The following is a 17,293-nucleotide window of genomic DNA, read 5'->3' as shown; positions in this document are numbered from 1 at the left end:
CAAGCAGCAGACTCAGGGACAGCCCCACTCTAGTTGTTGGGGGACCCACATAAAGACCAAGCTGCACATCTACTGCATATGCGTGGGAGGCCTAGGTCCAACCCAAGCTTGCTTTTTGGTTGGTGGTTCAGTCTCTGAGAGCCCCAAAGGGTCCAGGTTGGTTATGGTTTTCCTATGGAGTCCCTGCTGTCTTTGGGTCCCTCTATCCCTACCCCAACTTTTCCAAAAGACTCCCCGAGTTCCAGCTAATGTTTGACTGTGGGTCTCTGTGTCTGTTTCCATTGAGTGCTGGGTAGAGCCTCTTAGAGGACAGTTATGCTAGGTTCCTGTCTGCAAGCATGATTTAGTGTCATTAATAGTGTCAGGGATTGGTTCTTGACCTTGGGATGGGTCTCCATTTGGGGCAGTCATTAGGTTGCTATTCCCTCAGTCTCTGCTCTATTTTTGTCCCTACACATCTTGTAGGCAGGTCACATTTTGGGTGGAAGGTTTTGTGAATGGGTTGCTGTCCCTACCTTTCCACTGGGAGTTTTTCCTGGCTCCATATCCCCAACTGCTAGGAGTCTCAGCTTGCACCGCCCCCCACAGACTCTCTGGGGCCTCCCCAACCCCATCCCAGGTCTCTGGCACATCCTAGAGATGTTGCCCTGCCCACTGCTGATTTTCGTCCTCTCTCTGTACACCTGATCCCTACCCCTGTTCGATTCCCCTCCCCATCTTCCTCTCCCACCCAGTCCCCTCCCTCCCTCCACCTCCAATATCTATTTTATTTCCCCTTCTGAGAAAGATTCAAGCATCCTCAGTTGGGCCTTCCTTGTTACATGACTTCTTTGGGTCTGTGGATAAGGAGTCCTACAAATAGTCCATGATGGGAAACAATGGCGCTCATACAGGAATTTCCAGATCCTTCTATACGGATTTGACTCTCAGTTTCCTCAGATGCCATATACAAACAAACAAGCAAGCAAGCAAACCCAGAGCCTATTCTATTAGGTTACAAAAATTAAATAAGAATTCACAGGCCAGGCATGGTGGTGCACTCCCTCAATCCCAGGAGGCAGAGGCAGGCAGATCTCTGTGAGTTTTTTGAGGCCAGCCCAGTCTACATAGGGAGTTCCTGGCCAGTCAGGCTACATATTTTATACCCTATCTTAGAGAGAGATACAGAGAGAGAGAGAGAGACAGAGAGAGAGAGAGATAGAGAGAGAGAGAGAGAGAGAGAGAGAGAGTCAGTCAGTCAATATACAAACATCAGAAGATTCTAAGTGGTGTGCCTGGTAGTACTTGGTAGACTGAGTCAGGAAGATAGTTCTAGGCCAGGCTGAGCTACACAGTGAGACTGTGTCTCAAAGGTGAGGGCAAGAAGGAAGAGAGAAAGAGAAAGGATACCTAAATAACTGAGGACATTTCATTTTTATCAAGTGAGTAAAGACTAAGAAAAATTAAGTTAATGTACTCTCACCTACTGAGTGTCAGAGAAGTCACAAGCTACTGTCAGAATAATCACACTAGAGATAATATTAACAAGAACAGAGTGGTTAGTGGTAGAAGGAATAAAGATTGAAGGAGAAACAAAAGCAAGACAGAGCTAGTCAAGGGTGCGGGTGCAAAATGGGGGCAGCCATTAATGGCTTTCCCAGCCCTGACTGCTAGCTCTGCCCATCCCAGAAATTATGGGTGGCAGAAGCATTTATACCAGAGGGAACACCAAAGGATGACAGTGTTTGGAGGGGATGACTCCAGTGCACAGTGTGATCCATGGAAACTTCTAACAAGCAGTTAAACAGGACTGAGTACAAGGAATCAACCTGGCTGTGGGGATATGGAGTCAGTGGAATTGGGCTGTTGACCCATCAAAGAGTTGGGCAGGAGAGTCAGAGTTGAATCTTGGCAAACTACTCTCTGCATAACACTTCTTTCCTGTTGCCTAGCTCCTCTCTGTCAGGAGATGTTCTCACTCATACTATTCCCCACCTACAAGATCCTAGTGACTACTGGGACCCTGGTAATTGGCTAAGTCAGACCTGAGTGGGAGCCTCAGAAGTCCTTGTTTCCCTCAGGGAGACATAGAGAGAATTTAACTCACCCTGGCAACTGGGGACTGACCTGACCAGTCTTTACTTCCCCTGCCTGTGTGAGTCCTGGTAAGTAGGAGCCTGCTTGCTTAACCAGGCAGGGGTGTGGGGGGAGGCTGTCAGAGAGGACGGGAATGAGGGCAACAGCCAACTCCCCCTCTCCAGTTCAACTGGCTGAGTGCTTCACCACTTCCAATCCAGGGAGAAAGAAGAGCATACGTCCAAATTTCTAGCCTCTAACCTTGCTTTTCATGGCTTTTGAGGTTGGTCATGTCTTCTAAACCATCATCTGAGAGGAACCCAAAGCTATACTGTAGCAGGCTGAATCTGACTTCTTCCTCTCTTCTTGCAGAAAGGTAGACAAATTCTAGACCTTTCTAGCAGGTGTGCATCTCAAATGTCTCACTCATCAATGCCCTATGTCCAACCACCTTCTCTTCTACGTGTTGACACAACTACATTCACCCTGTAGTTCAGTATTCCTGGGGACAGCAAGACAGGGTTCCTGTCCCCACAGACAACATAGCCAGTGCCAGGAAGAACCCATTTTGTATAAGAAAGAGATCTAGGACTGAACTTCCCCCCTTTTTTGACAGATGGGAACTAAGACTTCGTGATCTGTCTACAAACTCAGGAGTAGGGTATGTGTCTACGCCCACTGACCAAGGCAGTGGCCTTTCCTCTGTCCCCTGACTCCTTCTCCATGTCCAGGACTCAGGGTTAGGCCATGAGCTTGCTTCTTTCACTTACTAAGAGGGAGCATGGAGAAAGAAACACCAAGCCTGGGCTGGTGGTTCATGCCTGTGCCAGCATAGCACTTGGAAATAGAAGCGAGAGGATTGGGAGTTCAAAGTCATCCTTTGCTGCACAGTGAGTTTCAGGCCAGATCCTGTCTTTAAAAGAGAGAGAAAGAGAGACAAAAAGAGAGGAGGAAGAAGAAAAAGTAAAAGAATCATCAGTGTTGCTCACATCAGCTTTATAGACTTCACCATCCTGAAAAGCCAGCATTATAACTCCTACCTCACAGCTAGGATTGCTAAATCCCTTGAACACCAGAGTCCCACAGGCGGGTCACAGGACCAGGCTTCCCCATAAAGTATCTGTCCCCATGCTGTCCCCATGAGCTCAGTACACTCCAGCTTTGGGCCATCCTCTTCCCAGCCCCCAGCCTGGCCTTCCTCCAATTCAATGCTCTTCCTTCTTTGCAGTGTCAGCTATGATTTTTGCTGCCTCCTGCAAGGTGAGGAAACCACACTCAGTACCTTGTCCTGTCAGGACCACATTCAGACCAACACAAGCTCCTGTCCCTAAAGCCTCCTCTAAAGGGTTTTGTCTGGCGTGGTGGCGCATACCTTTAATCACTTGGGAGGCAGAGGCAGATGGATCTCTGAGTTGGAGGCCAACAGGGTCTACAGAGCACATTACTGGACAGCCAGGATTACATAGAGACACCCTGCCTCAAAACAAAACAAAACAAAACAAACACAACCACTAGGTTTTATAGATTAAACAGGCCCTGTGTGGCTCCTGGGAGCCCACCCAGGAACAGAGGAGGAGTACTCAGAGAGATGATGGTAGCTCCATAGAAAGTCTTTTCTAAGGATTGGCTCTGCCCCAAACTTGGACAGACTTGTGGTAAGATGGGTTGTTTCACAAGCAGATAGACGCCCCCAAATAGGATGAGCTTCAAAACAAAATAGAAGCCTTAACTACATAGGCCATTGTCCTTTCCAACATCAGTGAGCTGTGCTCTGACCAAGGTACCCTGCAGGGAATCCCATCGCTGCTGGAAGGTCTGACTCTTCCTCCTAAGTGTCTGTCCTCCTCTGTAGTCCGCAGATTACTGAGCTCCTCAGGTCACTGGTACCAGAAGGTTTCCTGTCCCAAGATTCCAGGGAAGCTCAGAAAAAAAGAAGAAAGCCCTCCCCTGCCCCTTTCTTCCTACCATTAAACGACTTGAAATATGAGGTGTCCCGACCTCATCACATTCCAGGGTCCTCTCTGAGAACCCCAGCCCCTGGTCACAGTCTCCTCACTTAGCCTCAGTCCCATGTTCTCCACTCCACATGCTCCTCTGCTCAGGCTTTGGGGTCTCCAATCTAAAGGTTTGCATTTCTAACGAGATGGCTGTACACTCAGGGTTGAGGAGAATGGAGCACTCAGATGAGGGTCCCAGAAAGACATAGGGGTGGGAGGAAGAAAGGCTCCATCAGACGGTGCAGTCATAAAAGGTAAGAGAGAAACTGCTGCTCACCCCCATTTCTAGCCTCTTTTTTTATATCGTATGAAGTACCCTGAAGCCAAGAGTGGAAGAACTAATCTAGTTGAGGAAGAACAGAAACCCAAGGTGGGAAAGCAATCCTAGAACATTGGCTCATGCTAATAAAAGTTGAGTTCTGGGCTATATCAACAGAATGAACCAAAAACCAGGATGTTTTCAGGGTTCCCACATTAGTCTTGGAATGTTAGATGGAACGTTTGTTTGTTGTTGTTTGTTTGTTTGTTTGTTTGTTTGTCTTAAGTGGCACTTGCCTGGAATGTCAGCTCACCAAAATGAGAAGATGGGTAGTGGAAATGCAAGTCAATTTCTGTCAAACCCTCAGGGCCTAGACTAGATCACCAAGAGAAGGAAGAGACCATCGCTAGACAGTCACACACAGATCTGCTCTGAGTGAGAAGAAATGCTTCAGATCACTGCCCACTTGCAACGTTAGATTCACGCTGTGTCTTTTAAAAGTGCCCCCTTGGTTCGCATTGAAGTGTAAGCTCCCCACTGTTGTCAACCACAACCCCTGGGGATGCGGAAAAGGAACATGTAAACTCCAAAAGCTACCTCCCGCCCTGATTCCCCACCTCATGCTTTTCTATGTCTTCAGGTGAGCACAGCACCAGGGGTAACAACAAATGTTCAGCTACCTCCCCTGTAACTCTTGCATACAAAGAATATTCAAGCATGGGTCCTCCCCCACCTTGGGTTTTGTCACATCAGCAGAAGCTAGAATGGAACGGGATCCACATCAGCACCCAAGGGTTCATCTCATTTTCTACCTTGTCACTGTGATCTCATTCAATACAATCTAAATTCATTCAAGATGAGAAACAATGTATTACTCACCAGGTGCTCCAAGTTAGTGTAGAAACTAGCACAGAGTAGGTCTCCAATAAGAACTCGTTAGTGAAAAAGAAGGGAACACAAAAATTGAGGGGCCGTGAAAAGTAGTCACTTCTTTCTTTTCGTCCATTTTTATTAAATTGGGTATTTCTTATTTACATTTCAAATGTTATTCCCTTTCCTGGTTTCCAGGGCAACATCCCCCTAACCCTTCACCCTCCCCTTTTATATGGTTGGTCTCCTCCCCATCCTCCCTCCATTACCGCCCTTCCCCCAACAATCCTGTTCACTGGGGGTCCAGTCTTGGCAGGACCAAGGGCTTCCCCTTCCACTGGTGCTCTTACTAAGCTATTCATTGCTACCTATGAGGTTGGAGCCCAGGGTCAGTCCATGTATATTCTTTGGGTAGTGGCTTAGTCCCTGGAAGCTCTGGTTGGTTGTCATTGTTGTTCATATGGGGTCTCAAGCCCCTTCAAGCTCTCTCAGTCCTTTCTCTGATTCCTTCAACGGGGGTCCCGTTCTCAGTTCAGTGGTTTGCTGCTGGCATTCACCTATGTATTTGACATATTCTGGCTGTGTCTCTCAGGAGAGATCTACATCCGGTTCCTGTCAGCCTGCACTTCTTTGTTTCATCCATCTTATCTAGTTTGGTGGCTGTATATGTATGGGCCACATGTGGGGCAGGCTCTGAATGGCCGTTCCTTCAGTCTCTGTTCTAAACTTTGCCTCCCTATTCCCTTCCAAGGGTATTCTTGTTCCCCTTTTAAAGAAGGAGTGAAGCATCTGCATTTTGGTCATCCTTCTTGAGTTTCATGTGTTCTGTGCATCTTGGGTAGTTCAAGTATTTGGGCTAGTAGCCACTTAGCAATGAGTGCATACCATGTGTGTTTTTCTGTGATTGGGTTACCTCACTCAGGATGATATTTTCCAGTTCCATTCATTTGCCTATGAATCTCATAAAGTCATTGTTTTTGATAGCTGAGTAATATTCCATTGTGTAGATGTACCACGTTTTTTGAATCCATTCCTCTGTTGAAGGGCATCTGGGTTCTTTCCAGCTTCTGGCTATTATAAATAAGGCTGCTATGAATATAGTGGAGCATGTGTCTTTGTTGTATGTTCGGGCATCTTTTGGGTATATGCCCAAGAGAGGTATAGCTGGATCCTCAGGTAGTGCAATGTCCAAATTTCTGAGGAACTCCAGACTGGTTTCCAGAATGGTTGTACCAGTCTACAATCCCACCAGCAATGGAGGAGTGTTCCTCTTTCTCCACATCTTCGCCAGCATTTGCTCTCACCAGAGTTTTTGATCTTAGCCATTCTGACTGGTGTGAGGTGGAATCTCAGGGTTGTTTTGATTTGCATTTCCCTTATGACTAAAGATGTTGAACATTTCTCTAGGTGTTTCTCAGCCATTCGGCATTCCTCAGCTGTGAATTCTTTGTTTAGCTCTGTACTCCATTTTTAATAGGGTTATTTGTCTCTCTGAAGTCTAACTTTGTGAGTTCTTTGTATATTTTGGATATAAGCCCTCTATCAGTTATAGAGTTGGTAAAGATCTCCCAAACTGTTGGTTGCTGTTTTGTCCTAACAACAGTGTCCTTTGCCTTACAGAAGCTTTGTAGTTTTATGAGATCCCATTTGTCAATTCTTGATCTTAGAGCATAAGCTATTGGTGTTTTGTTCAGGAAATTTTCTCCAGTGCCCATGTGTTCGAGATTCTTCTCCACTTTTTCTTCTATTAGTTTGAGTGTATCTGGTTTGATGTGGAGGTTTTTGATCCACTTGGACTTAAGCTTTGTACAGAGTGATAAGCATGGATCGATCTGCATTCTTCTACATGCTGACCTCCAGTTGAACCAGCACCATTTGCTGAAAATGCTATTTTTTTTTCCATTGGATGGTTTTGGCTCCTTTGTCAAAAATCAAGTGACCATAGGTGTGTGGGTTCATTTCTGGATCTTCAATTCTATTCCACTGGTCTATCTGCCTGTCTCTGTACCAATACATACAGTTTTTATCACTATTGCTCTGTAATACTGCTTGAGGTCAGGGGGAATTGAGTGGTTCCCCCAGAAGTCCTTTTATTGTTGAGGATAGTTTTAGCTATCTGGTTTTTTGTTATTCCAGATGAATTTGCAAATTGTTCTGTCTAACTCTCTGAAGATATATTGGAATTTTGATGGGGATTGCATTGAATCTGTAGATCGCTTTTGGTAAAATGGCCATTTTTACTATATTAATCCTGCCAATCCATGAGCATGGGAGATCTCTCATCTTCTGAGATCTTCTTCAATTCCTTTCTTCAGAGACTTGAAGTTCTTATCATATAGATCTTTCACTTTCTTGGTTAAAGTCACACCAAGGTATTTTATGTTATTTGGGACTATTGTGAAAGGTGTCATTTCCCTAATTTCTTTCTCAGCCTGTTTCTCTTTTGTGTAGAGGAAGGTTAATGATTTGTTTGAGTTAATTTTATTCCCAACCACTTTGCTGAAGTTGCTTATCAGGTTAAGTAGTTCTCTGGTGGAACTTTTGGAGTCACTTAAGTACACTATCATATCATCTGCAAATAGTGATATTTTGACTTCTTCCTTTCCAATTTGTATCCCTTTGACCTGCTTTTGTTGTCTGATTTCTCTGGCTAGGACTTTGAGAACTATATTGAATAGTAGGGAGAGAGTGGGCAGCCTTGTCTAGTCCCTGATTTTAGTGGGGTTGCTTCAAGTTTCCCTGCATTTAGTTTAATGTTAGCTACTGGTTTGCTGTGTATGGCTTTTACTATGTTTAGGTATGGGCCTTGAATTCCTGTTCTTTCCAGGACTTTCATCATGAAGGGGTGTTGAATTTTGTCAAATGCTTTCTCAGCATCTAATGAAATGATCATGTGGTTTTTATCTTTGAGTTTGTTTATATAGTGGATTACGTTGATGGTTTTTCCATATATTAAACCATCCCTGCATACCTGAGATGCAGCCTATTTGATCATGATGGATGATCATTTTGATGTGTTCTTGGATTTGGTTTGCAAGAATTTTATTGAGTATTTTTGCATCAATATTCGTAAGGGAAATTGGTCTGAAGTTCTCTTTCTTTGTTGGGTCTTTGTGTGGTTTAGGTATAAGAGTAATTGTGGCTTCATAGAAGGAATTTGGTAGTGCTCTGTCTGTTTCTCTTAGGGTCTGTTTGACATCTGTCCAGGATCTTCTGGGTTTCATAATCTCTGGTGAGAAGTCCGGTGTAATTCTGAAAGGTCTGCCTTTATATGTTACTTGACCTTTTTCCCTTACTGTTTTTAATATTTTTTTCTTTGTTTTGTGTATTGGTGTTTTGACTATTATGTGACGAGAAGATTTTCTTTTCTGGTCCAATCTATTTGGAGTTCTGTAGGCTTCTTGTATGTTTATGGGCATCTCTTTCTTTAGGTTAGGGAAGTTTTCTTCTATGATTTTTTTGAAGATATCTACTGGCCCTTTGAGTTGGGAGTCTTCACTCTCTTCTATACCTATTATCCTTAGGTTTGATCTTCTCATTGTGTCGTGGATTTCCTGTATGTTTTGGGCCAGTATCTTTTTCCATTTTACATTATCTTTGACAGTTGTGTCGATGATTTCTATGGAATCTTCTGCTCCAGAGATTCTCTCTTCTATCTCTTGTATTCTGTTGGTGATGCTTGCATCTGTGACTCCTGATCTCTTTCCTAGGTTTTCTATCACCAGGGTTGTCTCCCTTTGTGCTTTCTTTATTGTTTCTATTTCCATTTTTAACTCCTGGATGGTTTTGTTCATTTCCTTCTCATGTTTTGTTGTTTTTTCCAGTAGTTCATTAAGGAATTTTTGTTTTTCCTCTTTAAGGGCTTCTAGCTGTTTACTTGTGTTGTCCTTTATTTCCTTAAGGGAGTTATTTATGACCTTCTTAAAGTCCTCCATCATCATGATAAAATGTGATTTTAAATCTAGATCTTGCTTTTCTGGTGTGTTTGGATATCCAGTGTTTGCTTTGGTGGGAGAATTGGGCTCTGATGATGCCAAGTAGTCTTGGTTTCTGTTGCTTGGGTTCCTGGGCTTGCCTCTCACCATCAGGTTATCTCTGGTGTTAGCATGTCTTGCTGTTTCTGACAGTGGCTTGACAGTCCTGTAGGCCTGTGTGTCAGCACTGCTGTAGACCTGTTTTCCTGTTTTCTTTCAGCCAGTAATGGGAACAGAGTGTTCGGCTCTCAGGCATGTCAGCTTGCTTTCAGCTCTCCCTGTGAGCGAGAACCAGAAGAGTCCTGCCCCTACTTCTCCTAGGGCCCTGTGCACAGAGGGCACAGATGGCACAAGGCATTTTCCTCTTGAGTTGGGAGTGTAGGCAGAGACTAGTCTCCTCTGGTTCCCAGGAGTGTCAGCCCCACTGAAGGTCTAGCTCTCCCCTTCACAGGATTTGGGTGCAGGGAGCTGTTTGACCAGTTCAGTTCAGTGTGGACTTCAGGGCTCCTGCAGTTTGACTGTTCTATTGTCCTGTGTCCAGAGACACTATGCAGTTTCCTCCTGGGACAGGAATGTGGGCAAAGGTGGGTAGAAGTGGCAGTCTCTCCTGCTGTGCAGTCTCAGGATTGCCCACACTTCAGCTCTCTCTCCCACGGGTTTGGGATCAGGGAGCTGTGGGCCGGGATCACTGAGGTTCAGGCGCCAGCTAGAAACGGGAAGTTCCCGGTTCCAAAGGAATTCTGCCTTTGTGTGTCCTGAGTCCACCAGGCAGGTCACTTGGAGCAGAAAAGTTGGTCTTACCTCTGGTCTCAGGCCTGTAGTCATTCCTTGGGGCTGGCTTTCAGCTCTCCATGAAGGCAGCAATAAGAAGGGTCCTGCCCCTACTGCTCCTCAGTCCCTGTGCACAGGGGGCCCAGATGGCGCTATGTGTTTTCCTCCTGAGTCGGGAATGTGAGCATAGTTCTCAGGGGTGTCTGCCTCTCTGATGGTCTAGCTCACGCCACCCCCATGGGATTTGGGTTCAGGGAGCTGTTTGACCAGTTCAGTTCAGATTCGGGCACAGTCTGGACTGCCGGGCTCCTGCAGCTTGACTGCTCCTATATTCCTCTGTCCAGAGGCACTATGAAGTAGTTACTTCTTAAAGTATCCTACTACATGCTAACATACAACTCTTCATTTCTTCCACAGAAATGTGGTTGATGACTACACTTAGGACAGCCTGGTGAGAGGCCAGGGCAGGTCCTAGCAGGGCCTCTCAGGGACTAAAGTCAAGCATCCTGCCCCTTTCTTCTCTCTACCGCCTCCCTGAGCTCTCAGGCGTCATGTCAGGGTGGAGCAATGGCACCTACAATGAGTCCTACACCAGCTTCCTCCTCATAGGCTTCCCAGGGATTCAGGAAGCCAGAGCTCTCCTGGTGCTGCCCTTCCTCAGCCTCTACCTGGTGATCCTCTTCACCAACGCCCTGGTCATCCACACGGTGGCATCCCAGCGCAGCCTGCACCAGCCCATGTACCTGCTCATCGCCCTGCTCTTGGCTATCAATATCTGTGCTGCCACCACGGTGCTGCCCGCCATGCTCTTCAGCTTCTCCACGAGCTTCAACCGCATCTCTCTCCCTCGATGCTTGGGACAGATGTTCTGCATCTACTTCCTTATTGTCTTTGACTGCAACATCCTCCTTGTCATGGCCTTGGACCGCTATGTGGCTATCTGCTATCCTCTCCGCTACCCAGAGATAGTGACAGGACAGTTACTGGCTGGTCTGGTGGTGGTGGCAGTCACCAGGAGCACATGCATCGTAGCTCCAGTGGTGGTGCTGGCCTCGCGGGTCCGCTTCTGCCGCTCAGATGTGATCCACCACTTTGCCTGTGAACACATGGCCCTCATGAAGCTCTCCTGTGGGGATATCTCACTCAATAAGACTGTGGGACTCACAGTTCGCATCTTCAACAGAGTCCTGGATATGCTCCTGCTGGGCGCCTCCTACTCCCGCATCATCCATGCTGCCTTCAGGATCTCATCAGGAGGAGCGCGGTCCAAAGCCCTCAACACTTGTGGCTCCCACCTTCTGGTCATCTTCACCGTCTACTCCTCCACCATGTCCTCATCCATTGTCTACCGTGTGGCCCGCACTGCCTCCCAAGATGTGCACAACCTGCTCAGTGCTTTCTACCTGTTGCTCCCGTGTCTGGTCAACCTCATCATCTATGGGGCCAGAACCAAGGAAATCAGGCAACACCTAGTAACTCTCTTCCAAAGGACTCAGCAACAGGTCTCCACTGAGAAGGCCCAGTCCCTGCCCTCGAATAGAGAGCTTCCTGGATGATTGTTTAGGATTTGTGGATCCTAAAATCACAGTGAAGGGGGTTGGGGATTTGGCTCAGTGGTAGAGCGCTTGCCTAGGAAGCGCAAGGCCCTGGGTTCGGTCCCCAGCTCCGAAAAAAAGAATTAAAAAAAAAAAAATCACAGTGAAGGCAGGGCATTCATATAAGTAAATGTCCCTGGTATATTTTGTCGTGGCTATAGTTCATCATCCTTTTATGAGAAGATTCTATTATACATCTCCAGCTGTCTAGAACTCCTAGTTGCCCCAAATGTCCTGGAACCCAAACAATTCTCCTTTCTTAGTTTGCCAAATGCTAGCATTAAAGGCATGAGCCACAGTGCCCAGCTTATCTGCACTCATCTTTGAGAGCCTCCTGTCTACTTTCCAAAAGGCACCTACTCATTAGGAAGTAGCAACTGAAAGCAAGCTCTGACCCTGGCTTGAAGTTGTTTCCCCTTCCTCTGCACATGCTTTAGTCACGTGTTTATTTATACAGCCATAAAATGTTTACTCTGCATACAACATTGGAACTCATTGATTGCGAAGAAAAAATTATCTCTCTCTAGGAGGTCCCAAATCTATCACTTTATGATGATGTGATATCCAATAGTAATTTATATTACAAAACTCTGTGGCAAGGAGAAGGAGACATTCAGTAAAGGCAGGAATGCCTCACCGAGAAAGTGGTTTGCCACAGACGGAAGGAAGGAAGGAGATGTGGATAAAGTTTGCAGCGTAGAAAGAACATGGGACTCAGGGAAAGAGATCTTGGTTCAGTCACTCACAGATGGTAAGAGCACAGAACAACCCTAGAATCCCCACCCCCACCCAGAAACTTTGACTCCTATTCTGCAAAATGGAGGCAACACTTTCTGCCTGATAGAGACTGAGCTGGTTGAAGGAGAGCCATGGGCTGATGGTTCAACGAGGCGCTGCATAGACCTCAAAGAGCAGAGCAGGAAAGCTGAGTCTTGAAAGAAAGAAAGGTCCTTCCGTTGTTGCAAGGAGGACTGAGGGCTGCAGATGGCACAGCTTTCACTCAGCTCTCAGCAGGCAGCACAGGGGAGCAGGAGCCCTGGAGAGTGAGTCCGGCCTCTGTGTGCAAGGACAGATGAGAAGGGAGAGCTCAGAATGAGTGGGGAAAGCTTTAAGTCCTAGAAATCAGCAAGAAATATAAAGGTCAGAACAGGATTGATGACCCAAGGTAGGACCTTCTTTGTGGCCCGTATGGAGGAAAATGACCAGTAAACAAGGATGCTAAATAAATCATTGAAAGGGTGAACAGCTCCCTCGTTTCTCCCATCCATGCTGGGTTGACTTCAGGACCCCTCCCAATACCAAAACCTTCAGACATTCAAATCCTTTATGTAAAATGGGATAGTAGACACATATAACCTCCACTCCTCCCACATACTTTAATCATTTATTAATACGTATGAGACCTAATACAATGTAAGAACTATGTAAATAATTGTTTTGCTATGCATCTAAGACATCATAAACAGGAAAGGTCTATTCATGCCCAACACAGATTCAAATCCTTTAAATACCTTTCATCTACAGTTGGTTGGGTCATGGACGCAGCATCTGTAGGTTGGGGCGGCTGACTCTGCTGTAGTTCAGGACAATGGCCAAACTGGAGCATTCATTCTATCTGAAAACAGAAAGGGCTTGAAGCCACTGAGGAATGAAGAAAGAAGAAGCCACACGTTTTGGAAAGCAGTCATTTTAGGAACATTAGAAAGCCCCTGCGGAGCAGACTAGAGAGCTCAGCAGTTAAGAACAAGCAGTGGCTGCTCTTGCGAGGGCCCGAGTTCAATTCCCAGCGTCCATACGTCAGCTCGTAAACATCTGTAACTCCAGCTCCAAAGGACCTCATGCCCTCCTCTGGCCTCTGTGGGCCCTGTACACACATGGTGCGCAGACGTACATGCAGGCAAACACTCCAACATGTGAAATAAAAATAATTCTTTAAAAGAGAAAGCCGTTTATTAAGAACAGTATTCAGGAGCATCAGGACTGAGCACTCGGAGAAATATCAAGAAGTACGTACTTGGAAGTAATCATCTCTTTTTTAAAAAAGATTTATTTGTCTTTATTTTATATGTGTGTGCCTGCATCTATGTATGAGCAGTACAGTCTCTGGGGCTGGAGTTACAGATGGTTGTAAGCCACCTGATATGGGTGCTGAGAACTGAACCCCAGTCCTCTCAAGAGTATCCAGTCTCTCAACCATTGAGCCTCCTGTCCAGCCCCAAGCAATTGCTTCTTATAACACATATTTAACTGAAGCTTCCCTTTTCTCATAAAAAAAAAAAACAAAAACAAAAAAAAAAACACAAAAACTTGAATACTTCAAGTCCAAATTGAAGATGTTCATAGTAGTACAAAGTAGTTGGTGTGTGATGTGTATTCAAAATGCACCTATAAAGCAGCAGTAAATCCTACAGTGACCACTTAATAATAGCAGGATGAGGAGGAGCAGATTCCTCTGAGTTCTCCTTGTTCCCTCCTGCAAGTCCCTGGAAACGACTCTCCTCTGGGACTCTCCTCTGGACCTCACGTGAGCCCCAAGTATAATTAACCCTCCCTCCACAGACTCAGTCAGTGCCTTGGAACTGGGCACCGATCACAGCCCTAACCGAGGTTAAATCAAGGCCAGCGGGTGACCCGCCTGGAGACTACTGCAGGCTGCCACGGTGAGGACAAAGGGTTCTGGGGACGTTGGAGGCAGGTAAACCTGAGGTTGGAACCTACTTTACCTTTTGCCTCTGACAAACTTGGTTTTGCCTTCCAGCCTCACAACACAGTGCCTGGGGCGCGTTAAGGGCACTAGTTCCATCCTCTCCCCTGAAGTGTCTTCACCCACAGGTTAATATAAGCGTTAGTCTCTTGAAGCACACGCTCCATGATAAACACCTGGCACAGAGTTTGCCAGGTAATAAATCCTCTTCCCTTTCTGCTGAGAGTAAAACAGCTTAAAGGTTTCCAGTGCCGTCTCCTGTAGGGCACAAGGGGTACCAAGGTAACACTTAGAGTTTGAAGCTTGGTCTCTGGCTAGGCGAGCAGAAGAAAGTCATTTGAAACCTTCGAGCCTAGAGGGTTCAACTTTTCATTCACCCGCTTAGCCTCAAAGAGCTGCTTCAGGGTTTACTGTGATCCCTTTGTACACTCACTGATTCTGCCGACACACTTCATAAGCACTTGTGCTGGACAGTGGGAGAGAAGTGAATCGAGCCATGGTCTTCCAACTAGAAACGCCTTCAGTCTGGTGAGGAGATAGATACACAGCAGGGACTGCTGGGAGAAATGCCTGAGTGAGGCTGCCAAGGGCTCAGCTTGGGAAGGAGGAAGGAAGATTGGGATCTAGGAGGCTATAATGAAATTAAGGAAAAGCTTTTCTCTGATGACCGTCAGCTGGGTTTCATACGCTGGAGGGAGTGGGAGGGACAGAGGGAGACGAGGAAGATGCCCTGAAGACAGGGGGGAGACAATCATCTCTCGCCTGGAACATGGCCACCACAACCACGTCCTTTGTGAGGACAGGGAATGGGTCTTTTGCTGTGAAGGTTATGCCTCGTTCTTTGGGAATCATGTGAAGTCAGCATCCTCGTTTCTGCCCTCTTGTCTGTTCACGTGATGCCTACTCTGGACAGTTTAGCGTCATTGATCTTACCCCATTAGTCTGTAAGCTCATACACCTTGAAGCCTCCCCAGCAACCAAGTCTCCTCCAGTCTCTGCCTGTTTGCTCCTGGCTCTCCTCTGTCCTTGCCCCCTTACATCTTCTCTGTGCCCTGGGATGCTATCTCACGTCCACACTTCCATCCTCGGCCTCAGTCCCTCCTCTGAACTCTCCACTTGTATGTACGGTCATTGACTAACAAACCTCTCCACTCGTGAGTTGCTTAAACTACCCCAATGCCGTCATTAACTGCATCCTTTAGAACCTCAACCCAGTTCCTCCCTTTTCAGGGTTTGGCAACTCCAATATAATCGTTACAGCTTTAAAACCTTGAAACTACTGATCCTTCTCTTTCTCTCGAATGGGCTGCTGTGTGATTGATTTGGCTCTAGGAAGTTCTTATTTTTTTTCTTAGTTCTTTCCTTGCCAGTTAAAGGGCAGCATCCCACCCACCCCCATCTCCTATCCCTTCCACAGGATCATTAATTATTCTGCATAGCCTTTGCTGACTACCTCGGGTCCCCTGTGAAAGAAGTTCCTTATGGAATCCACCCAAGGAATGAATGCCAAGATACAAGACAGAAAAGCAAAGCATAGATCATATGATAAGGACAGGACAACCTCGTCCGAGTCACAGGATCTAGGGGCAGTCTGCCAGGTTTTTCTCCCTTACACCCTCTGGCATATCTGGAAAGGAGGACTGATTGCCCAGTGTCTTCCTGGCTATTTCTCCCCAGGGTCCCTTTCCTTCCTTTCCTCTACCACTTCTTGCTGTGTCCCTATCTCACTGCCACCATCAGTCTTTCACGGCTCAACTATGCGCATTTTTATCACTTCTCCGAAAAGGCTGTCTGGTCCTCACCCAACCCAAACAATGACAGATCTTCCAAAATCCGCTTCCCAAAGCTATGCTCTGGAATGTTCAGAAAGACATCCCAGGGTAAGGGAAGTTCCAAACCCACCCCCTCCTGAATTCTCTCTGGTGTGAGGGTTTGTTACAACGCCTCGCCTGGTATCCAGAGGGAGTCTGTCATACCCAGGCGACACCGACTGAGAGGGAGGAGAACATCCCCAGACCGTTCCACAGCTCGCAAGGCTTCTCTTATCTTCATGGTTGATAGTGTTCCCGCGGTGAGGTGACTAGTTGCTAAGTATGCCTGGTCATACTTCAGATGCTAAAACCCAGCCAGACCTAGGCAAACCACAAAGGGGTGCGAATCCTGAACTCGTGAGAAGAGAGCGCTCTGCAGTGACTACCCAGCTGCAGACCCAACCGGTCATGCATCAGCCGTGTGACGGAACTAGACTTTACCTCCACGTCTCGGGTTTCCTTCTCGGTAAAATGGAGATGTTTTTTAATTTCATTTTATTTTTAGACTGGGTCTCACTATGTAGCCCTGGCTGGCCTGTAGCTCACTCTGTAGGCCAGGTTAGTCTAAACCCACAGAGATCTGCTTCCTGAGTAATGGGGTCTAAAGGCATGTAACACAACAGTAATAAAAGTGACGATTGTTTTTACACTTTAGATTAATTTATTTATGCGTATGAGTGTCTTGCTCACATGTATGTCTATGTATTGTGTGGACATTTGGGGCCTGCAGAGCTCAGATGAGAGCTTTGTAGCTCTTGGAGCTACAGGCAGCTGTGAGCCATCATGTGGGCGCTGGCCGTTGAACCTGGGTCCTCTTCTGGCTGTTGAACCTGGGTCCTCTGTAAGAACAGCTAAGTGCTCTTAGCCACGGAGCCATGTCTCCAGTCCAGTCTCAGTTACCTTCTGAAAGCATTTGGAACATTTCCTCATGTACAATCACCATCAAGTAGGTCCCACCTACATGTACAGCCCCCTCCCGCTCCTCATCCATCCAACCCACACAAAGCCTCAGGAAAGCTTTCGCGTCTGTCCATGTGGCTCTGTGCTTGGAGCTCTGGTGAACTCCTGCTCTCCCTGGGCTCACACTAGTGAAGTAAGCCTCAAGGACAAGGCCAGGCAGGAGGTGCTGCAGCCAGACTAGAGGGGCTATGAAAGGGACCCGACTATGTAGCCTGGTGCTTTTGGACCAAGAGAACCAGTTTTCTCAGCTACTTTCCTCTGTCCTAGCTCGTGTACCTTGAGCCCGGAGGCGAGGCC

The 17,293-nt window shown here is 46.6% G+C and overlaps 1 protein-coding gene across 1 annotated transcript; it reads left to right on the top strand.

Moving 5' to 3' along the window:
• The first annotated feature begins 10,477 nt into the window (after positions 1-10,477).
• LOC116894038 (olfactory receptor 52K1-like) lies at positions 10,478-11,482 on the top strand. The gene has a single exon (XM_032895757.1). The coding sequence runs from the start codon at positions 10,478-10,480 to the stop codon at positions 11,480-11,482; it is 1,005 nt and encodes a 334-aa protein (XP_032751648.1).
• The last annotated feature ends 5,811 nt before the right edge of the window (positions 11,483-17,293 follow it).

This window comes from Rattus rattus, chromosome 2 (assembly GCF_011064425.1).
Source record: "Rattus rattus isolate New Zealand chromosome 2, Rrattus_CSIRO_v1, whole genome shotgun sequence".
Lineage (NCBI taxonomy): Eukaryota > Metazoa > Chordata > Mammalia > Rodentia > Muridae > Rattus > Rattus rattus.
Note: the sequence above shows the minus strand (reverse complement) of the source record. Positions and strands in the feature narration are given on the sequence as shown.